At 45.9% G+C, this 22,590-nt stretch overlaps 1 protein-coding gene across 1 annotated transcript in view; it reads right to left on the bottom strand.

Moving 5' to 3' along the window:
* Positions 1-4,280: 4,280 nt before the first annotated feature.
* Positions 4,281-22,590, bottom strand: part of whamm (WASP homolog associated with actin, golgi membranes and microtubules) — a 19,899-nt gene continuing 1,589 nt past the window's right edge. The window contains exons 2-10 of the mRNA XM_079622017.1: positions 16,589-16,762; positions 16,257-16,407; positions 15,893-16,062; positions 13,757-13,904; positions 13,360-13,529; positions 11,702-11,788; positions 7,692-7,787; positions 7,219-7,591; positions 4,281-4,897 (exon numbers count right to left, since the gene is read on the bottom strand). Coding sequence (XP_079478143.1) covers positions 4,611-4,897; positions 7,219-7,591; positions 7,692-7,787; positions 11,702-11,788; positions 13,360-13,529; positions 13,757-13,904; positions 15,893-16,062; positions 16,257-16,407; positions 16,589-16,762 — 1,656 coding nt within the window. The 3' untranslated portion in view covers positions 4,281-4,610. The remainder of the gene's footprint in view (positions 4,898-7,218; positions 7,592-7,691; positions 7,788-11,701; positions 11,789-13,359; positions 13,530-13,756; positions 13,905-15,892; positions 16,063-16,256; positions 16,408-16,588; positions 16,763-22,590) is intronic.

Genomic DNA, 22,590 nt, shown 5'->3' with positions numbered 1-22,590 from the left:
CTAGGTGAAAGGCTCTATATGATGATATCTAGGTGAAAGAGGCTCTATATGATGATATCTAGGTGAAAGAGGCTCTATATGATGATATCTAGGTTAAAGAGGCTCTATATGATGATATCTAGGTGAAAGAGGCTCTATATGATGATATCTAGAAAGAGGCTCTATATGATGATATCTAGGGGAAAGAGTCTCTATATGATGATATCTAGGTGAAAGAGGCTCTATATGATGATATCTAGGTGAAAGAGGCTCTATATGATGATATCTAGGTGAAAGAGGCTCTATATGATGATATCTAGGTTAAAGAGGCTCTATATGATGATATCTAGGTGAAAGGCTCTATATGATGATATCTAGGTGAAAGAGGCTCTATATGATGATATCTAGGTGAAAGGCTCTATATGATGATATCTAGGTGAAAGAGGCTCTATATGATGATATCTAGGGGAAAGAGGCTCTATGTGATGATATCTAGGTGAAAGGCTCTATATGATGATATCTAGGTGAAAGAGGCTCTATATGATGATATCTAGGTGAAAGAGGCTCTATATGATGATATCTAGGTTAAAGAGGCTCTATATGATGATATCTAGGGGAAAGAGGCTCTATATGATGATATCTAGAAAGAGGCTCTATATGATGATATCTAGGGGAAAGAGGCTCTATATGATGATATCTAGAAAGAGGCTCTATATGATGATATCTAGGGGAAAGAGGCTCTATATGATGATATCTAGGTGAAAGAGGCTCTATATGATGATATCTAGAAAGAGGCTCTATATGATGATATCTAGGGGAAAGAGTCTCTATATGATGATATCTAGGTGAAAGAGGCTCTATATGATGATATCTAGGTGAAAGAGGCTCTATATGATGATATCTAGGTGAAAGAGGCTCTATATGATGATATCTAGGTTAAAGAGGCTCTATATGATGATATCTAGGTGAAAGAGGCTCTATATGATGATATCTAGGTGAAAGAGGCTCTATATGATGATATCTAGGTGAAAGAGGCTCTATATGATGATATCTAGGTGAAAGAGGCTCTATATGATGATATCTAGGTGAAAGAGGCTCTATATGATGATATCTAGGTTAAAGAGGCTCTATATGATGATATCTAGGTGAAAGAGGCTCTATATGATGATATCTAGAAAGAGGCTCTATGTGATGATATCTAGGTGAAAGAGGCTCTATATGATGATATCTAGGGGAAAGAGTCTCTATATGATGATATCTAGGTGAAAGAGGCTCTATATGATGATATCTAGAAAGAGGCTCTATATGATGATATCTAGGTGAAAGAGGCTCTATATGATGATATCTAGAAAGAGTCTCTATATGATGATATCTAGGTGTAAGAGGCTCTATATGATGATATCTAGGTGAAAGAGTCTCTATATGATGATATCTAGGGGAAAGAGTCTCTATGTGATGATATCTAGGGGAAAGAGGCTCTATATGATGATATCTAGGTGAAAGAGGCTCTATATGATGATATCTAGGTGTAAGAGGCTCTATATGATGATATCTAGAAAGAGGCTCTATGTGATGATATCTAGGTGTAAGAGGCTCTATATGATGATATCTAGGTGAAAGAGTCTCTATATGATGATATCTAGGGGAAAGAGTCTCTATATGATGATATCTAGGTGTAAGAGGCTCTATATGATGATATCTAGAAAGAGTCTCTATATGATGATATCTAGGTGTAAGAGGCTCTATATGATGATATCTAGGGGAAAGAGTCTCTATATGATGATATCTAGGTGAAAGAGTCTCTATATGATGATATCTAGGGGAAAGAGTCTCTATATGATGATATCTAGGTGTAAGAGGCTCTATATGATGATATCTAGGTGAAAGAGTCTCTATATGATGATATCTAGGTGAAAGAGACTCTATATGATGATATCTAGGTGAAAGAGTCTCTATATGATGATATCTAGGGGAAAGAGTCTCTATATGATGATATCTAGGTGTAAGAGGCTCTATATGATGATATCTAGGTGAAAGAGTCTCTATATGATGATATCTAGGTGTAAGAGGCTCTATATGATGATATCTAGGTGAAAGAGTCTCTATATGATGATATCTCGGTGAAAGAGGCTCTATATGATGATATCTCGGTGAAAGAGGCTCTATATGATGATATCTAGGTGAAAGAGGCTCTATATGATGGGATTTACCTGACCTTGGTGACGTGAGGCCGCTAGCAGACGGTCGGTTAAGCCAGTCTGTCTGCTTCCTGACCAGGGGCCTCATTTATAAAACTGTGCGTAGGATCCTTACTAAAAGTGTACGTGCGCCCGAAAGCCAAAAATGGCGTACGCAAAAAAATATTCAGATTTATAAAAGCGTGCGTACGCCAGAACCTGCGCAGGATTCACTTTATAAATCCCAGTCAGCGGAAGATTGTGCGCACACGCGTCTCCTCCCCGAAATAACCATATGTGGAGCTTACAACGCCTAGTATTACTATGCATATCCTCATCTGCATATCATTTGCATGTGATTATTTATCCACGTGATAACATGTTTAACGGTAAAAGACATTAGGAAAATATGAAATACGGATGTGCCGTCACATTACATTAATACAAATAATTTAGTAGCCTATCCTTGCCTTGTTTTTGAATAAATAACCCAAATAATGTAAAATACATTTCAGAGAAAGTTTTTCTCAATCTTTTCCACTGACCAAATAGTATTTTTAATTGATTTATATTTTTTAATGGAAACATAGATAGACATTGTTGTGCATTATATTTGCACAATCTGCTCTTATCATGATAAACAACTATCTCTGTAGCTAAAACATTAAAACACAGCATACCTAAACTAAAGCTACCTTTTTGAAAAAGTAGCTATCTAACAAAGTAGCCTATTGATATATGATATTTTACAATCAATATGCTCAAGACTAATTAGCCTTCCTCGACATTAGTAGATTTGGTCTATTCATCAATGCAAATTTACTGCAACTGCTGATATGCTAATTGAATAGGATGTGGGAAAAAAAGATATATTATATACAATTTTATTACAGTTATATGAATTCATTAATTGTGTTTATTATATGAATGATTCATATAATTATGCATTTATATAAATAAGGCTATTCTATTATTATTTGTGAGTTGTACACTAATACATTGGATTATTTTATTTATTAAAGTTTTTCTTTCACTTTTGTAAAGTGAAAAGTTAATATAAATTGTATTTTATTGTTTTGATTTAGAGCAGTGAATAACTGCTATTAAAAGATAATAGGGTATCACTGTTTATTGCTGATTTTAAAGCTTACTGAACTTGAAATGATTTGGATATCTACAGTTCTACATAAATACACAACATAAGAATGGCCCCTCTGTAATAATTGTGGCCCCTCTTGTGCCCCCCAGTTGAAAAAATCCTAGAATCGCCCCTGAACGGAAGCTAGCAATGTCAGGTTAATCTGAGATGTTGAGTAAGCTGTATTTAGTAGTATAAACAACTAGAATTTATAATAAATGATGGTTCAAAACAGAAAGAAACACGAAGCTAATACGAGGCTTAGACGCAGCAAACAAACTCACAGCAGCAGCAGCAGTCACAGCGAGGCAGACAGGAGCAATCGATCACCAACTCTGTTTAAACACCGCTTACTCTTTAAAAAAGGGGAGGAGACCACAAGAAACTCTGGGTTTACCGAAGAAAACCTGCTCCAGACCAGGTTAGGTTCACAGAGTAAGTTACCATGGTAACTGACTCTGAGTATAAGTTACCTCTCTTTCAGAAACGGGCTTGACTTACTCTGCTTTCTTGGGTTTGATATACCTCCCATTCTGAAACGGAAAACCCAGAGTTTCCCTCATTTCAGGGTTAACATACTCAGAGTTTTCACTTAACCTCCTTTCTGAAACAGGCCCCAGGTCATCTGAAAAAGTGTGTATCTGGATCAGGGAGACACAATCCTGTTTTGCTTTGAAAAAAAACACACAAGTAAAATGGATTTCCAAATCTAGATGATTCTGATCCAGATTCAACTTCTGAACAACTGGACCTTGCAGCGTAAGATCAGGGAACACAAGTAGACCCAGCTTCAGATGGAGCAGTTTCAGACGTCTAGCTAGAGGAAACTCCTGAAAGTACATGTTCATATCTGGGAAGGCCTGTGAAGAACTGTAGATGTTCAACCTCAATTTGTTTCAGACGTAATATATAATATCTTGGCATTTTGAAATTGAAGCAATAATGTGTAAGCAAACTTAACTTATATTAAACACTTTGACCAAATTGCATCGTGCATTGTGAAAGTGCATCACTCTTTTATTATGAAGTGACGGGCGAAGGTGATTCCCTCAAACACAAACACACACACACACACACACTCACACACTCTCCAGTCCTGATCAGGCACTTTAATGGACCCGTTCACAGCCACGGATGTTATTGACACAAATGTTCAGTGCAATTAACTGTATTCTTACATAATGACAAGACATTTCAGTGCAAAATCCCAAAGAGATCTGAATGTAGCATCACATTGGCAAAGGAATTTAGCATCACAACTAGTAGTCCTGGCTGAAACGGCAGCGTTCGGGAGAATCACAGACTTCAGGTTGTGTTTAACTCTCCCAGTCTCCAGACGGCGAGTCCGAGCGCTCTTCGTCGTCAGAGTCGTTTGAGACCTTCTTCATCCTCAGCATGGCGGCTTTGATGCTGAGCTCTAACTCTGAGTCTGAGCTGAGGGACGGGGCTCGAGTGGGCGGGGCTTTCTTCAAGGCCACGCCCTGACGGATGGCTGACAGGAGGCTGTCTCTGACATCACCGCTCTCGACCTTGACCTCGACCTCGACCTTCCTCAGGTGTTTCTGTCCGCGCTGAAGCGACGCTAGGAGCTCGTCCATCGACCCTGCCTCACAAACACACACTTTACTCACTGAGAACAGTAATATTTCTCCTCAGAGTCTATATACAGGACATGAGCTGTGTTTATAACATGACACCAAATGCTTAACCCTCTGGTGCTCTTTTAAAAAAAAATTTTTTACTTAATTTGAATGGTACAAATCTTGGTAAAGGTTTTGGCACTTTTATATTGTTTCCTTAAAGGGATACTTCACCTCTGGAAAGATGAGTGTGTATTGAAAATGGGTCATTTATGTAGTAGAATGTGAAATTATTTTTGAATTTGGAGCCTTCTAGACTGAGAAAAGCCAGAACATGTATTTGTGGCTCGTGTGGATGAAAGACAACAACTCCCAGAATGCACTACGCCATTCCTCATGTTCACTGCGGCGAGCAGCGCGAGACTGACGGCCGCGGGAGAACGGCGCGAGACTGACGGCCGCGGGAGAACGGCGCGAGACTGACGGCCGCGGGAGAACGGCGCGAGACTGACGGCCGCGGGAGAACGGCGCGAGACTGACGGCCGCGGGAGAACGGCGCGAGACTGATGGCCGCGGGAGAACGGCCCGAGACTGACGGCCGCGGGAGAACGGCGCGAGACTGACGGCCGCGGGAGAACGGCCCGAGACTGACGGCCGCGGGAGAACGGCGCGAGACTGACGGCCGCGGGAGAACGGCCCGAGACTGACGGCCGCGGGAGAACGGCGCGAGACTGACGGCCGCGGGAGAACGGCCCGAGACTGACGGCCGCGGGAGAACGGCGCGAGACTGACGGCCGCGGGAGAACGGCGCGAGACTGACGGCCGCGGGAGAACGGCCCGAGACTGACGGCCGCGGGAGAACGGCGCGAGACTGACGGCCGCGGGAGAACGGCCCGAGACTGACGGCCGCGGGAGAACGGCGCGAGACTGACGGCCGCGGGAGAACGGCCCGAGACTGACGGCCGCGGGAGAATGGCGCGAGACTGACGGCCGCGGGAGAACGGCCCGAGACTGACGGCCGCGGGAGAACGGCGCGAGACTGACGGCCGCGGGAGAACGGCGCGAGACTGACGGCCGCGGGAGAACGGCCCGAGACTGACGGCCGCGGGAGAACGGCGCGAGACTTACGGCCGCGGGAGAACGGCCCGAGACTGACGGCCGCGGGAGAACGGCGCGAGACTGACGGCCGCGGGAGAACGGCCCGAGACTGACGGCCGCGGGAGAACGGCGCGAGACTGACGGCCGCGGGAGAACGGCGCGAGACTGACGGCCGCGGGAGAACGGCCCGAGACTGACGGCCGCGGGAGAACGGCGCGAGACTTACGGCCGCGGGAGAACGGCCCGAGACTGACGGCCGCGGGAGAACGGCCCGAGACTGACGGCCGCGGGAGAACGGCGCGAGACTGACGGCCGCGGGAGAACGGCGCGAGACTGACGGCCGCGGGAGAGCGGCGCGAGACTGACGGCCGCGGGAGAACGGCGCGAGACTGACGGCCGCGGGAGAACGGCGCGAGACTGACGGCCGCGGGAGAACGGCGCGAGACTGACGGCCGCGGGAGAACGGCGCGAGACTGACGGCCGCGGGAGAACGGCGCGAGACTGACGGCCGCGGGAGAACGGCGCGAGACTGACGGCCGCAGGATTACTGATGAGCGGCGCCTGTGAGACGCACTGGTCTCGTATCTCTCACGGAGGAGCCGGAATTTTCTTAGCAATGTTAAACGCACATCAACCGATCACTTGTTTAGCGTTCATGTAAACACTAACGTTATATTCAGATTCACCAATCGGGATGAATTCAGTTAGATTGAAACAAAAGGTGTGCATGTAAACAATGAATGGCGACTGCAGAAAGCAAAAGCCGAATCCCGGACATTTTGGACGATCTCGATGGCCGGACATGTCCGGTAAAAAGAGGATGGAGACCGCTACTACTCAGCTTTCTCCACAGAACAAGAGCCTGTTAGCTTAGCTTCCAATAAAAGATGGCTGACACTATTTGTACATTCTGTGAGTGAGATCCCCCCTCTATGGGCGGGCTGAAGACATGCGGATCTAGCGCCTCCTACTGGCTGTAGTCTCTCGCCTCTGGCCAAAAAAGCCTCCGATGACGCAAAATGACGGTTTTTGTGTCATCTGAGGATTTTTACAGACAAAAAACACATACATCTCTCGTCTCAGGGGGATATGAGGCAGGGAAGCACGGTAATTTTAAAATACTACAGGTTTTCTACTGATACAAAGCTTTTCTAAGTCCTGAAGTATCCCTTTAAGCTAAAACATGAATGCAGCAGTTAAGAACTGTATTTGATTAGCTTGTGGAGTCCAGGTCTCTGACGCTCACCTGAGTTTTGTTCAAGAGTGTTTCGCATCGGCAGCTTCTCACTGGTTTTTGGAGCAGGCGGTGGAAGAAGAGGAGGAGAAAGAAAAGGAGGAGGAGGAGGAGGAGGAGGAGGATGAAGAAGAGGAAGAGGAGGAGGAGGAAGAGGAGGAGGAGGAGGAGGAGGAGGATGCGTTTGGTCTGGATTTGCTGATGAAGATCCAGATCCAGATGGCAGCAGAATCTGCACCGGGATTTCACGCTGCTTCTGACTCCGCCCCTTCCTGCGGGGGGTGGAGCTCTGCGGTCCTAGGCTGATGATTGACAGGGGCTGGGAGGAGTCATCTCTGCTGGAGTCATGTGACTCTGTATGTAAAACATACTGACCCTGATGTCTCTAAACTCAAAGAAACACAGAAAACAAACACTGAAGCTATGCTGAAAATTAAACACACTCACACACATACACACTCACACACATACACACGATGCTTTACCTCTCTGAAACAGCGCACTCTGTTGAGTGTCTTTGCTCTCTCGTTCTCCAGCCATTGCTTCTGCTGCTCCTCCTCCACTCTCTTCTTCTCTCGCTTCTGAACACACACACACACACACGCTCAGAAACACCAGCACGAACAATGACAGGCACAAAAGAGGAATGTGAGTGTGAGTTTGAATCGGCCACGTCCCGGGATGAGGAACTGGAGTGATAGGAAGAGGAATTCAACACGGAAGCTTCAACGGACCCAGGGCACGGAGCTGAGCCTCAGGCTGCTCTGGGGAAATGAAGCATTCTGGGAAATGACGCGCTCTTCCACATTTACCCATAAGAAGTTAATTTATTAGTTCACAAGTTCACACTTACAAATAATCAGAAAAGTAAGTATTTGGCTTGCTGTCCGAGAAGAGGCTCTGTGTTTGCATCATTCAGGAACTGAAGCTCTGCACACACAATCAAGTTCTCCAGACACAAACACATGAAGAACACGCAACGCTCGACTGTCTCATCATGAGACTCTACGTGTGACATCTGCACACGCATCACTAACTGCACACGCATCACTAACTGCACACGCATCACTAACTGCACACGCATCTCTAACTGCACACGCATCTCTAACTGCACACGCATCACTAACTGCACACGCATCTCTAACTGCACACGCATCTCTAACTGCACACGCATCTCTAACTGCACACGCATCACTAACTGCACACGCATCACTAACTGCACACGCATCTCTAACTGCACACGCATCACTAACTGCACACGCATCACTAACTGCACACGCATCACTAACTGCACACGCATCTCTAACTGCACACGCATCACTAACTGCACACGCATCTCTAACTGCACACGCATCACTAACTGCACACGCATCTCTAACTGCACACGCATCTCTAACTGCACACGCATCTCTAACTGCACACGCATCTCTAACTGCACACGCATCACTAACTGCACACGCATCACTAACTGCACACGCATCACTAACTGCACACGCATCTCTAACTGCACACGCATCACTAACTGCACACGCATCACTAACTGCACACGCATCACTAACTGCACACGCATCACTAACTGCACACGCATCTCTAACTGCACACGCATCTCTAACTGCACACGCATCACTAACTGCACACGCATCACTAACTGCACACGCATCACTAACTGCACACGCATCACTAACTGCACACGCATCACTAACTGCACACGCATCACTAACTGCAACACGCATCACTAACTGCACACGCATCTCTAACTGCACACGCATCACTAACTGCACACGCATCACTAACTGCACACGCATCACTAACTGCACACGCATCTCTAACTGCACACGCATCACTAACTGCACACGCATCTCTAACTGCACACGCATCACTAACTGCACACGCATCACTAACTGCACACGCATCACTAACTGCACACGCATCACTAACTGCACACGCATCACTAACTGCACACGCATCACTAACTGCAACACGCATCACTAACTGCACACGCATCTCTAACTGCACACGCATCTCTAACTGCACACGCATCTCTAACTGCACACGCATCACTAACTGCACACGCATCTCTAACTGCACACGCATCACTAACTGCACACGCATCTCTAACTGCACACGCATCACTAACTGCACACGCATCTCTAACTGCACACGCATCTCTAACTGCACACGCATCACTAACTGCACACGCATCACTAACTGCACACGCATCTCTAACTGCACACGCATCTCTAACTGCACACGCATCTCTAACTGCACACGCATCACTAACTGCACACGCATCTCTAACTGCACACGCATCTCTAACTGCACACGCATCACTAACTGCACACGCATCTCTAACTGCACACGCATCTCTAACTGCACACGCATCTCTAACTGCACACGCATCTCTAACTGCACACGCATCACTAACTGCACACGCATCTCTAACTGCACACGCATCACTAACTGCACACGCATCTCTAACTGCACACGCATCTCTAACTGCACACGCATCACTAACTGCACACGCATCTCTAACTGCACACGCATCTCTAACTGCACACGCATCTCTAACTGCACACGCATCTCTAACTGCACACGCATCACTAACTGCACACGCATCTCTAACTGCACACGCATCACTAACTGCACACGCATCACTAACTGCACACGCATCACTAACTGCACACGCATCACTAACTGCACACGCATCACTAACTGCACACGCATCACTAACTGCACACGCATCACTAACTGCACACGCATCACTAACTGCACACGCATCACTAACTGCACACGCATCTCTAACTGCACACGCATCTCTAACTGCACACGCATCTCTAACTGCACACGCATCTCTAACTGCACACGCATCACTAACTGCACACGCATCACTAACTGCACACGCATCTCTAACTGCACACGCATCTCTAACTGCACACGCATCTCTAACTGCACACGCATCACTAACTGCACACGCATCACTAACTGCACACGCATCACTAACTGCACACGCATCTCTAACTGCACACGCATCACTAACTGCACACGCATCACTAACTGCACACGCATCTCTAACTGCACACGCATCTCTAACTGCACACGCATCTCTAACTGCACACGCATCTCTAACTGCACACGCATCTCTAACTGCACACGCATCACTAACTGCACACGCATCTCTAACTGCACACGCATCTCTAACTGCACACGCATCACTAACTGCACACGCATCTCTAACTGCACACGCATCTCTAACTGCACACGCATCACTAACTGCACACGCATCACTAACTGCACACGCATCACTAACTGCACACGCATCTCTAACTGCACACGCATCTCTAACTGCACACGCATCTCTAACTGCACACGCATCACTAACTGCACACGCATCTCTAACTGCACACGCATCACTAACTGCACACGCATCACTAACTGCACACGCATCTCTAACTGCACACGCATCACTAACTGCACACGCATCTCTAACTGCACACGCATCACTAACTGCACACGCATCACTAACTGCACACGCATCTCTAACTGCACACGCATCTCTAACTGCACACGCATCTCTAACTGCACACGCATCTCTAACTGCACACGCATCACTAACTGCACACGCATCTCTAACTGCACACGCATCTCTAACTGCACACGCATCTCTAACTGCACACGCATCTCTAACTGCACACGCATCACTAACTGCACACGCATCTCTAACTGCACACGCATCACTAACTGCACACGCATCTCTAACTGCACACGCATCTCTAACTGCACACGCATCTCTAACTGCACACGCATCTCTAACTGCACACGCATCTCTAACTGCACACGCATCTCTAACTGCACACGCATCACTAACTGCACACGCATCACTAACTGCACACGCATCTCTAACTGCACACGCATCACTAACTGCACACGCATCACTAACTGCACACGCATCTCTAACTGCACACGCATCTCTAACTGCACACGCATCTCTAACTGCACACGCATCACTAACTGCACACGCATCTCTAACTGCACACGCATCACTAACTGCACACGCATCACTAACTGCACACGCATCACTAACTGCACACGCATCTCTAACTGCACACGCATCACTAACTGCACACGCATCACTAACTGCACACGCATCTCTAACTGCACACGCATCACTAACTGCACACGCATCACTAACTGCACACGCATCTCTAACTGCACACGCATCTCTAACTGCACACGCATCACTAACTGCACACGCATCTCTAACTGCACACGCATCTCTAACTGCACACGCATCACTAACTGCACACGCATCACTAACTGCACAGTCATGCGTGCAGGGAATTCTGGGAACATTAGCGAGCGCGACCCCAGCCCGACGGTCACCATGGCAACTCTGTCAGCCCACGGGATCCTCTGCACTTTGCTGTGACTCATTATGGGATGCTTTGTGTGGCGATGCAGTGGGATGTGGTTACCATGGTTACAGTGTATTACTCACCAGCTGTGCGGCGTGATGTTGGCGGTTCTGCGCGGATCTCTGTGTGACTGAACGCTTCTGCTGCTCGTGAGCCTGAACACACAACTCCTGCAGACACACACACACACACGATCAACACACAACTCCTGCAGACACACACACGATCAACACACAACTCCTGCAGACACACACACGAGCAACACACAACTCCTGCAGACACACACACACACACACGATCAACACACAACTCCTGCAGACACACACACACACACACGATCAACACACAACTCCTGCAGACACACACACACACACGATCAACACACAACTCCTGCAGACACACACACACACACACGATCAACACACAACTCCTGCAGACACACACACGATCAACACACAACTCCTGCAGACACACACACACATGATCAACACACAACTCCTGCAGACACACACACACACACACGATCAACACACAACTCCTGCAGACACACACACACACACGATCAACACACAACTCCTGCAGACACACACACACACACACACACGATCAACACACAACTCCTGTAGACACACACACACACGATCAACACACAACTCCTGCAGACACACACACACACACGATCAACACACAACTCCTGCAGACACACACACACACACACGATCAACACACAACTCCTGCAGACACACACACACACACGATCAACACACAACTCCTGCTGACACACACACACACACACACGATCAACACACAACTCCTGCAGACACACACACACACAAACGATCAACACACAACTCCTGCAGACACACACACACACACACACGATCAACACACAACTCCTGCAGACACACACACACACGATCAACACATATGTGTGTGTGTGTGTGTGTGTGTACCCGCTGGTTCCTCAGGTGTGTGTGTGTGTGTGTGTACCCGCTGGTTCCTGAGGTGTGTGTGTGTGTGTACCCGCTGGTTCCTCAGGTGTGTGTGTGTGTGTGTGTACCCGCTGGTTCCTCAGGTGTGTGTGTGTACCCGCTGGTTCCTCAGGTGTGTGTGTGTGTGTGTGTGTGTGTGTACCCGCTGGTTCCTCAGGTGTGTGTGTGTGTGTGTGTACCCGCTGGTTTCTCAGGTGTGTGTGTGTGTGTACCCGCTGGTTCCTCAGGTGTTTGTGTGTGTGTGTGTGTGTGTGTACCCGCTGGTTCCTCAGGTGTGTGTGTGTGTGTGTGTGTGTGTGTACCCGCTGGTTCCTCAGGTGTGTGTGTGTGTGTGTGTGTGTGTGTGTGTGTGTGTGTGTGTGTGTGTGTGTGTACCCGCTGGTTCCTCAGGTGTGTGTGTGTGTGTGTGTACCCGCTGGTTCCTCAAGTGTGTGTGTGTGTGTGTGTGTGTACCCGCTGGTTTCTCAGGTGTGTGTGTGTGTGTGTACCCGCTGGTTCCTCAGGTGTGTGTGTGTGTGTGTGTGTGTGTGTGTGTGTGTGTGTGTGTGTGTGTGTGTGTGTGTGTGTGTGTGTGTGTGTACCCGCTGGTTCCTCAGGTGTGTGTGTGTGTGTGTGTACCCGCTGGTTCCTCAAGTGTGTGTGTGTGTGTGTGTGTGTACCCGCTGGTTTCTCAGGTGTGTGTGTGTGTGTGTACCCGCTGGTTCCTCAGGTGTGTGTGTGTGTGTGTGTGTGTGTGTGTGTGTGTGTACCCGCTGGTTCCTCAGGTAAGCTCTGCGTGATGAGATCGCTCCTCTTTTGCTCTCCAGGTGCTTCAGCTGCTGCTGCAGGTGTGAGTGGGCGGGACTTACATCCGCCTGGACCTCCTGCAGCTCCTCGGGGTCCTGACAGGTGTCGTAATACACCACCTGCTCCTTCAGCTCTGCACAACACACACACACTCTTCAGTCTGTCATACTGGTTATTATATTGTCCATCACACCCGTTTTTGGGATCCAAATGTTCCTATTAATTTAGTGAAACCTGAAATCAGACCGACAGTCCTTACAGTATAACAGACCTTAGTGTGTGTGTGTGTGTGTGTGTGTGTGTGTGTGTGTGTGTGTGTGTGTGTGTGTGTGTGTGTGTGTGTGTGTGTGTGTGTGAGACCTGTGATCTGTCTCTGTATGGTCTGGATCTGCGTCAGCAACAGAAGCTCCTCGTTCCTCAGGATCTCAAACCTGCAGTCGTGAAGTTCCACCTGCGTCTCGTAATACTGGAGTTCCAGCTCACTGACACACTCTGCCCCGCTGCGCATCTACACACACACACACACACACACACACACACACACACACACAGACATCGATGAACAACCAGCTGTATGTTGTCTGACATGTGTTAAAACATCGTCTCCATGGTAACCAGCACAAAACCCCTAGAACTCAGATTAGGATGTCTGTGAAAGTGAGACACAGAAACACAGAAGCTGCGCTGTGGAACTCTGCGGGGGAGAAACAGCTCCCTCTGGTGGCCACTCTCCGCTGGGACACACACACTGTGTGGAGATACTCTGTGCTCCCGAGAGCGGACGCGTTCCCTCGGCGAGGACTCTGCTGATGCACAGACGGGATAGCGGGAGTTAGCCGTCCGCGCTGAAGGTGTATGTGGCCGCTATTGCTTCGCTTCGCTCCCCGGTTGACGGCGATCGATCGGTAAACACACTCTGGTGGCCAGATTTCTCAGGGGAGCGAGGAGATTGTGGAGATTGTGTCCTTTACGTGGGATTAGCTCTGGTTTTGGTCTCCCGCCGTTCGAGCCCTAGCTTCGGTTGCGGTTAAGCAGCTCTCCCTGAAAACTCTTCCGTTGGAGACTTACACGCGCTCTCGGTGGACGACGACTGCAGTGTCACTCTCCGGCCAAGATGAGGCTACGTGCCGAAGCACAGGTCACTTCATCCGCTGAGCCGCCATCCTCGCGAGACGCTAACGCTAGAGCGCGGTTTCCCCTTCAGGGCTGTGCAGATGTGTGTGAATCGGTGTCCTCTCTAGTTCCACCTATCAGACGCGAGCACTCCTAGCGGCGCGACTAATGGCTACTGTCTGTCTCTCCGTGGCCGGTGTAGCGTTCCCCCGGGCTTATCTTCACTACTCTCACGGCGGGATTTAACAGAGTTCCCGCAGCGTCAGCTGACACAAATGTTGAGTTACCGCTCTCAGGAAACTGAGGTTACGATAGTAACCACACACATTTTACTGTGTTAAAATACAAAACCATTTTAGTGTGTTCCCATCTGTCGTACAGTGTCGCACACAGGCTAATAATATGTACCGTATTTTCCGGACTATAAGTCACTTTTTTTCATAGTTTTGCTGGTCCTGCGACTTATAGTCCAGTGCGACTTATAGTCTGGTGCGACTTATAGTCCGGCTTATAGTCCAGTGCGACTTATAGTCCGGCTTATAGTCCAGTGCGACTTATAGTCCGATGCGACTTATAGTCCGATGCAACTTATAGTCCGGTGCGACTTATAGTCCGGCTTATAGTCCAGTGCGCCTTATAGTCCGATGCGACTTATAGTCCGATGCAACTTATAGTCCGGTGCGACTTATAGTCCGGCTTATAGTCCAGTGCGACTTATAGTCCGATGCGACTTATAGTCCAACTTATAGTCCGGTGCGACTTATAGTCCAACTTATAGTCCGGTGCGACTTATAGTCCGGTGCGACTTATAGTCCGTTGCGACTTATAGTCCAACTTATAGTCCGGTGCGACTTATAGTCCGGTGCGACTTATAGTCCAACTTATAGTCGGGTGCGACTTATAGTCCGGTGCGACTTATAGTCCGTTGCGACTTATAGTCTGTTGCGACTTATAGTCCAACAGTCCGTCGCGACTTATAGTCAGGTGCGACTTATAGTCCAACTTATAGTCCGTTGCGACTTATAGTCCGTTGCGACTTATAGTCCGTTGCGACTTATAGTCCAACAGTCCGTCGCGACTTATAGTCAGGTGCGACTTATAGTCGGGTGCGACTTATAGTCCGTTGCGACTTATAGTCCGGTGCGCCTTATAGTCCGGTGCGCCTTATAGTCCGGTGCGCCTTATATGTTTTGTTTTTCTTCTTCATGACGCATTTTATGACTGATGCGACGGAAAATACGGGTAACCTGATATAACAATTATACACCTGTACACACACACACACTCAACACAGACACACACACACACTCACACTCAAACACACACACTCAATCACACACACAAACACACTCAGTCAAACACACACACACACACACACTCCACCTGCTCTCGGATCTCGACTCTCTTGCGTTTGACGCACATCTCTTTGGCCCTCATGTGCTGCAGTGTCTCTTTAGCCAATAGGATTCTGAGTTTCTCTTGTCTGGGCGTGGCCAGTGCCCAAGAGGCGTGGCCAAATCTCTTCTGATCCTGCTCCATCTGTTTCACCATACCTGAAGCAACACACACACACACACACACACTATCAGCAGAGATATCACAGTGTGTGTGCATGCGTGCGTGCGTGTGTGCGCGTGTGTGTGTGTGTGTGTATGTGTGTGTGTGTGTGTGTGTGTGTGTGCGTGTGTGTGTGTGTGTGTGTGTGTGTGTGCGCGTGTGTGTGTGTCTGTGTGTGTGTGTGACTGACCTGTCAGGGCTCTGGAAGTGTCTTTAAAGTATTCTGCTGTGTTGTCCTGTATGGAGTGAACGGCTGATTCTCCTCGTTGACTCCATTCGTTCATCTCTGTCTTCAGTTCACACACACGCTTCGGTCCCAGTTCCTCGTACTGCAGACATTTCTGAACACACACACACACACACACACACACACACACAGTACATCAACTTCTGCTGCTTCCGACATCATGTTGATCTGTTAGGATTATGTTCTGATTGTTCTCACTGTGTGTGTGTGTGTGTGTGTGTGTGTGTGTGTGTGTGTGTGTGTGTGTGTGTGTGTGTGTGTGTGTGTGTGTGTACCAGAATCTCGGTCTTGTAAAGCGAGGCGATCTCTCTCATGTCTCTGAAGGGCTGCAGAAGGTTCTGGTAGAACTGAGTCGCAACACTCACAAACTCTCTATAAGCCTCGTCTTCCTCCTCATATATCTTCATCAGTCGCAGAAGTCCGTCAGCGCTGGAGTGCGTCTGAACCAGCTGAGGAACCACACAACACAACTGATCAAACACACAACACAACTGATCAAACACACAACACAACTGATCAAACACACAACACAACTGAGGAACCACACAACACAACTGATCAAACACACAACACAACTGATCAAACACACAACACAACTGATCAAACACACAACACAACTGATCAAACACACAACACAACTGATCAAACACACAACACAACTGAGGAACCACACAACACAACTGATCAAACACACAACACAACTGATCAAACACACAACACAACTGATCAAACACACAACACAACTGATCAAACACACAACACAACACAACACAACAGCTGAGGAACCACACAACACAACTGATCAAACACACAACACAACACAACACAACAGCTGAGGAACCACACAACACAACTGATCAAACACACAACACAACACAACACAACAGCTGAGGAACCACACAACACAACTGATCAAACACACAACACAACACAACACAACAGCTGAGGAACCACACAACACAACTGATCAAACACACGACACAACAGCTGAGGAACCACACAACACAACTGATCAAACACACAACACAACACAACACAACACAACAGCTGAGGAACCACACAACACAACTGATCAAACACACAACACAACACAACACAACAGCTGAGGAACCACACAACACAACTGATCAAACACACAACACAACTGATCAAACACACAACACAACTGATCAAACACACAACACAACTGATCAAACACACAACACAACTGATCAAACACACAACACAACTGAGGAACCACACAACACAACTGATCAAACACACAACACAACTGATCAAACACACAACACAACTGATCAAACACACAACACAACACAACACAACACAACAGCTGAGGAACCACACAACACAACTGATCAAACACACAACACAACACAACAGCTGAGGAACCACACAACACAACTGATCAAACACACAACACAACACAACAGCTGAGGAACCACACAACACAACTGATCAAACACACAACACAACACAACACAACAGCTGAGGAACCACACAACACAACTGATCAAACACACAACACAACACAACTGATCAAACACACAACACAACTGATCAAACACACAACACAACAGCTGAGGAACCACACAACACAACTGATCAAACAAACAACACAACACAACAACTGAGGAACCACACAACACAACACAACAGCTGGGGAACCACACAACACAACTGATCAAACACACAACACAACTGAGGAACCACACAACACAACACAACAGCTGAGGAACCACACAACACAACTGATCAAACACACAACACAACTGAGGAACCACACAACACAACACAACAGCTGAAGAACCACACAACACAACTGATCAAACACACAACACAACTGAGGAACCACACAACACAACTGATCAAACACACAACACAACTGAGGAACCACACAACACAACACAACAGCTGAGGAACCACACAACAGAACTGATCAAACACACAACACAACTGAGGAACCACACAACACAACTGATCAAACACACAACACAACTGAGGAACCATACAACACAACTGATCAAACACACAACACAACAGCTGAGGAACCACACAACACAACTGATCAAACACACAACACAACACAACATCTGAGGAACCACACAACACAACTGATCAAACACACAACACAACACAACTGATCAAACACACAACACAACAGCTGAGGAACCACACAACACAACTGATCAAACAAACAACACAACACAACAACTGAGGAACCACACAACACAACACAACAGCTGGGGAACCACACAACACAACTGATCAAACACACAACACAACTGAGGAACCACACAACACAACACAACAGCTGAGGAACCACACAACACAACTGATCAAACACACAACACAACTGAGGAACCACACAACACAACACAACAGCTGAAGAACCACACAACACAACTGATCAAACACACAACACAACTGAGGAACCACACAACACAACTGATCAAACACACAACACAACTGAGGAACCACACAACACAACACAACAGCTGAGGAACCACACAACACAACTGAGGAACCACACAACACAACTGATCAAACACACAACACAACTGAGGAACCACACAACACAACTGATCAAACACACAACACAACTGAGGAACCATACAACACAACTGATCAAACACACAACACAACAGCTGAGGAACCACACAACACAACTGATCAAACACACAACACAACACAACATCTGAGGAACCACACAACACAACTGATCAAACACACAACACAACACAACAGCTGAGGAACCACACAACACAACTGATCAAACACACAACACAACACAACATCTGAGGAACCACACAACACAACTGATCAAACACACAACACAACACAACAGCTGAGGAACCACACAACACAACTGATCAAACACACAACACAACACAACATCTGAGGAACCACACAACACAACTGATCAAACACACAACACAACACAACAGCTGAGGAACCACACAACACAACTGATCAAACACACAACACAACAGCTGAGGAACCACACAACACAACAGCTGATCAACCACTCAACACAACAGCTGAGGAACCACACAACACAACACAACAGCTGATCAAACACACAACACAACAGCTGAGGAACCACACAACACAACACAACAGCTGATCAAACACACAACACAACAGCTGATCAAACACACAACACAACAGCTGAGGAACCACACAACACAACACAACAGCTGATCAAACACACAACACAACAGCTGAGGAACCACACAACACAACAGCTGAGGAACCACACAACACAACAGCTGAGGAACCACACAACACAACACAACAGCTGATCAAACACACAACACAACAGCTGAGGAACCACACAACACAACACAACAGCTGATCAACCACTCAACACAACAGCTGAGGAACCACACAACACAACACAACAGCTGATCAACCACTCAACACAACAGCTGAGGAACCACACAACACAACACAACAGCTGATCAAACACACAACACAACAGCTGAGGAACCACACAACACAACACAACAGCTGATCAAACACACAACACAACAGCTGATCAAACACACAACACAACAGCTGAGGAACCACACAACACAACTGATCAAACACACAACACAACAGCTGAGGAACCACACAACACAACAGCTGAGGAACCACACAACACAACAGCTGATCAAACACACAACACAACAGCTGATCAAACACACAACACAACAGCTGAGGAACCACACAACAGCTGATCAAACAAACAACATAACAGCTGAGGAACCACACAACACAACAACTGAGGAACCACACAACACAACAGCTGATCAAACACACAACACAACAACTGAGGAACCACACAACACAACAGCTGAGGAACCACACAACACAACAGCTGATCAAACACAACACAACAGCTGATCAAACACAACACAACAGCTGATCAAACACAACACAACAGCTGATCAAACACAACATAACAGCTGAGGAACCACACAACACAACAGCTGATCAACCACACAACACAACAGCTGATCAAACACACAACACAACAGCTGAGGAACCACACAACACAACAGCTGATCAAACACACAACACAACAGCTGAGGAACCACACAACACAACAGCTGATCAAACACACAACACAACAGCTGATCAAACACACAACACAACACAACAGCTGAGGAACCACACAACACAACAGCTGATCAAACACACAACACAACAGCTGAGGAACCACACAACACAACAGCTGATCAAACACACAACACAACAGCTGATCAAACACACAACACAACACAACAGCTGAGGAACCACACAACACAACAGCTGATCAAACACACAACACAACTGATCAAACACAAAACACAACAGCTGATCAAACACACAACACAACAGCTGATCAAACACACAACACAACAGCTAATCAACCACACAACACAACAGCTGATCAACCACACAACACAACACAACAGCTGAGCAAACACAAAACACAACAGCTGAGGAACCACACAACACAACAGCTGATCAACCACACAACACAACACAACAGCTGATCAACCACACAACAGCTGATCAAACACACAACACAACAGCTGAGCAAACACAAAACACAACAGCTGAGGAACCACACAACACAACAGCTGATCAACCACACAACACAACTGATCAAACACACAACACAACAGCTGATCAAACACACAACACAACAGCTGATCAAACACACAACACAACAGCTGATCAAACACACAACACAACAGCTGAGGAACCACACAACACAACAGCTGATCAACCACACAACACAACACAACAGCTGATCAACCACACAACACAACTGATCAAACACACAACACAACAGCTGATCAAACACACAACACAACAGCTGATCAAACACACAACACAACAGCTGATCAAACACACAACACAACAGCTGATCAAACACACAACACAACAGCACACAACACAAAGACAGAAGAGCCTCGTCCTCATGGTGAGATCAACAACAACAAACAGCAGAATGGGACACCAGAACAGAATAGAATAGTCAAATATAATATAACAGAATAGGAATATAATATAACAGAATATAATAGCAGAATAGAATTGGAATAGAATAGAACAGAATAGGAATTTAATATAACAGAATAGAATAGCAGAATAGAATTGGAATAGAATTGGAATAGAATAGAACAGAATAGTACAGTAGAATAGAATTTGAATAGAAACGATTATAATAATGGAATATATTGGAAAAGAATGGTACAGAATAGAATAGAAAAGAATTAGAATAGAACAGAATTTAAAAATAAAATAGAATTGAAAAGTAGAATAGAACAGAATAGAATAGTAAAAGAGAAGAGACAAAGTTTTATTTATATACTGCCTTTCCCCAGGCCTAAAGTCGCTAAACAAAACAGAGTAGAATAGAACAGAATAGTAGAATAGAATAGAACAGAATAGTAGAATAGAATAGAACAGAATAGTAGAATAGAATGGAACAGAATGGTAGAATAGAATTTGTGAATAGAAACAAATATAATAATGGAATAGATTGGAAAAGAATGGTACAGAATAGAATAGAATAGAAAAGAATTAGAATAGAACAGAATTTAAAATAAAATAGAATTGAAAAGTAGAATAGAACAGAATAGAACAGTAAAAGAGAAGAGAAGAGAAGTTTTATTTATATACTGCCTTTCCCCAGGCCTAAAGTCGCTAAACAAAACAGAATAGAATAGAACAGAGTAGTAGACTAGAATAGAATATAACAGAAAAGAATGGAACAGAATAGAATAGTGTAATAAAACAGAACAGAACAGAATAGAACAGAACGAATAGTATAATAGAACAGAACAGAATAGAATAAAACAATAAAATAGAACAGAACAGAATAGAATAGTATAATAGAACAGAATAGAACAGAACGAATAGTATAATAGAACAGAACAGAATAGAATAAAACAATAAAATAGAACAGAATAGAATAGAATAGAATAGAATAGAATGGAATAGAACAGAATATAATAGAATAGAATAAAATGGAATAGAACAGAACAGAATAGAATAGAATGGAACAGAACAGAACAGAATATAATATAATATAATATAATATAATATAATAGAATATAATATAATAAAATAGAATAGAATAGAATAGAACAGAACAGAATAGAATAGAACAGAATAGAATATAATAAAATAGAATGGAATAGAACAGAATAGAATAGAATAGAACATAATATAACAGAAAAGAATGGAACAGAATAGAATAGAATATAACAGAAAATAATGGAATAGAATAGAATATAAC

This window comes from Phoxinus phoxinus (assembly GCF_949152265.1).
Source record: "Phoxinus phoxinus genome assembly, chromosome: 8".
In the NCBI taxonomy this organism is placed as follows: domain Eukaryota; kingdom Metazoa; phylum Chordata; class Actinopteri; order Cypriniformes; family Leuciscidae; genus Phoxinus; species Phoxinus phoxinus.
Note: the sequence above shows the minus strand (reverse complement) of the source record. Positions and strands in the feature narration are given on the sequence as shown.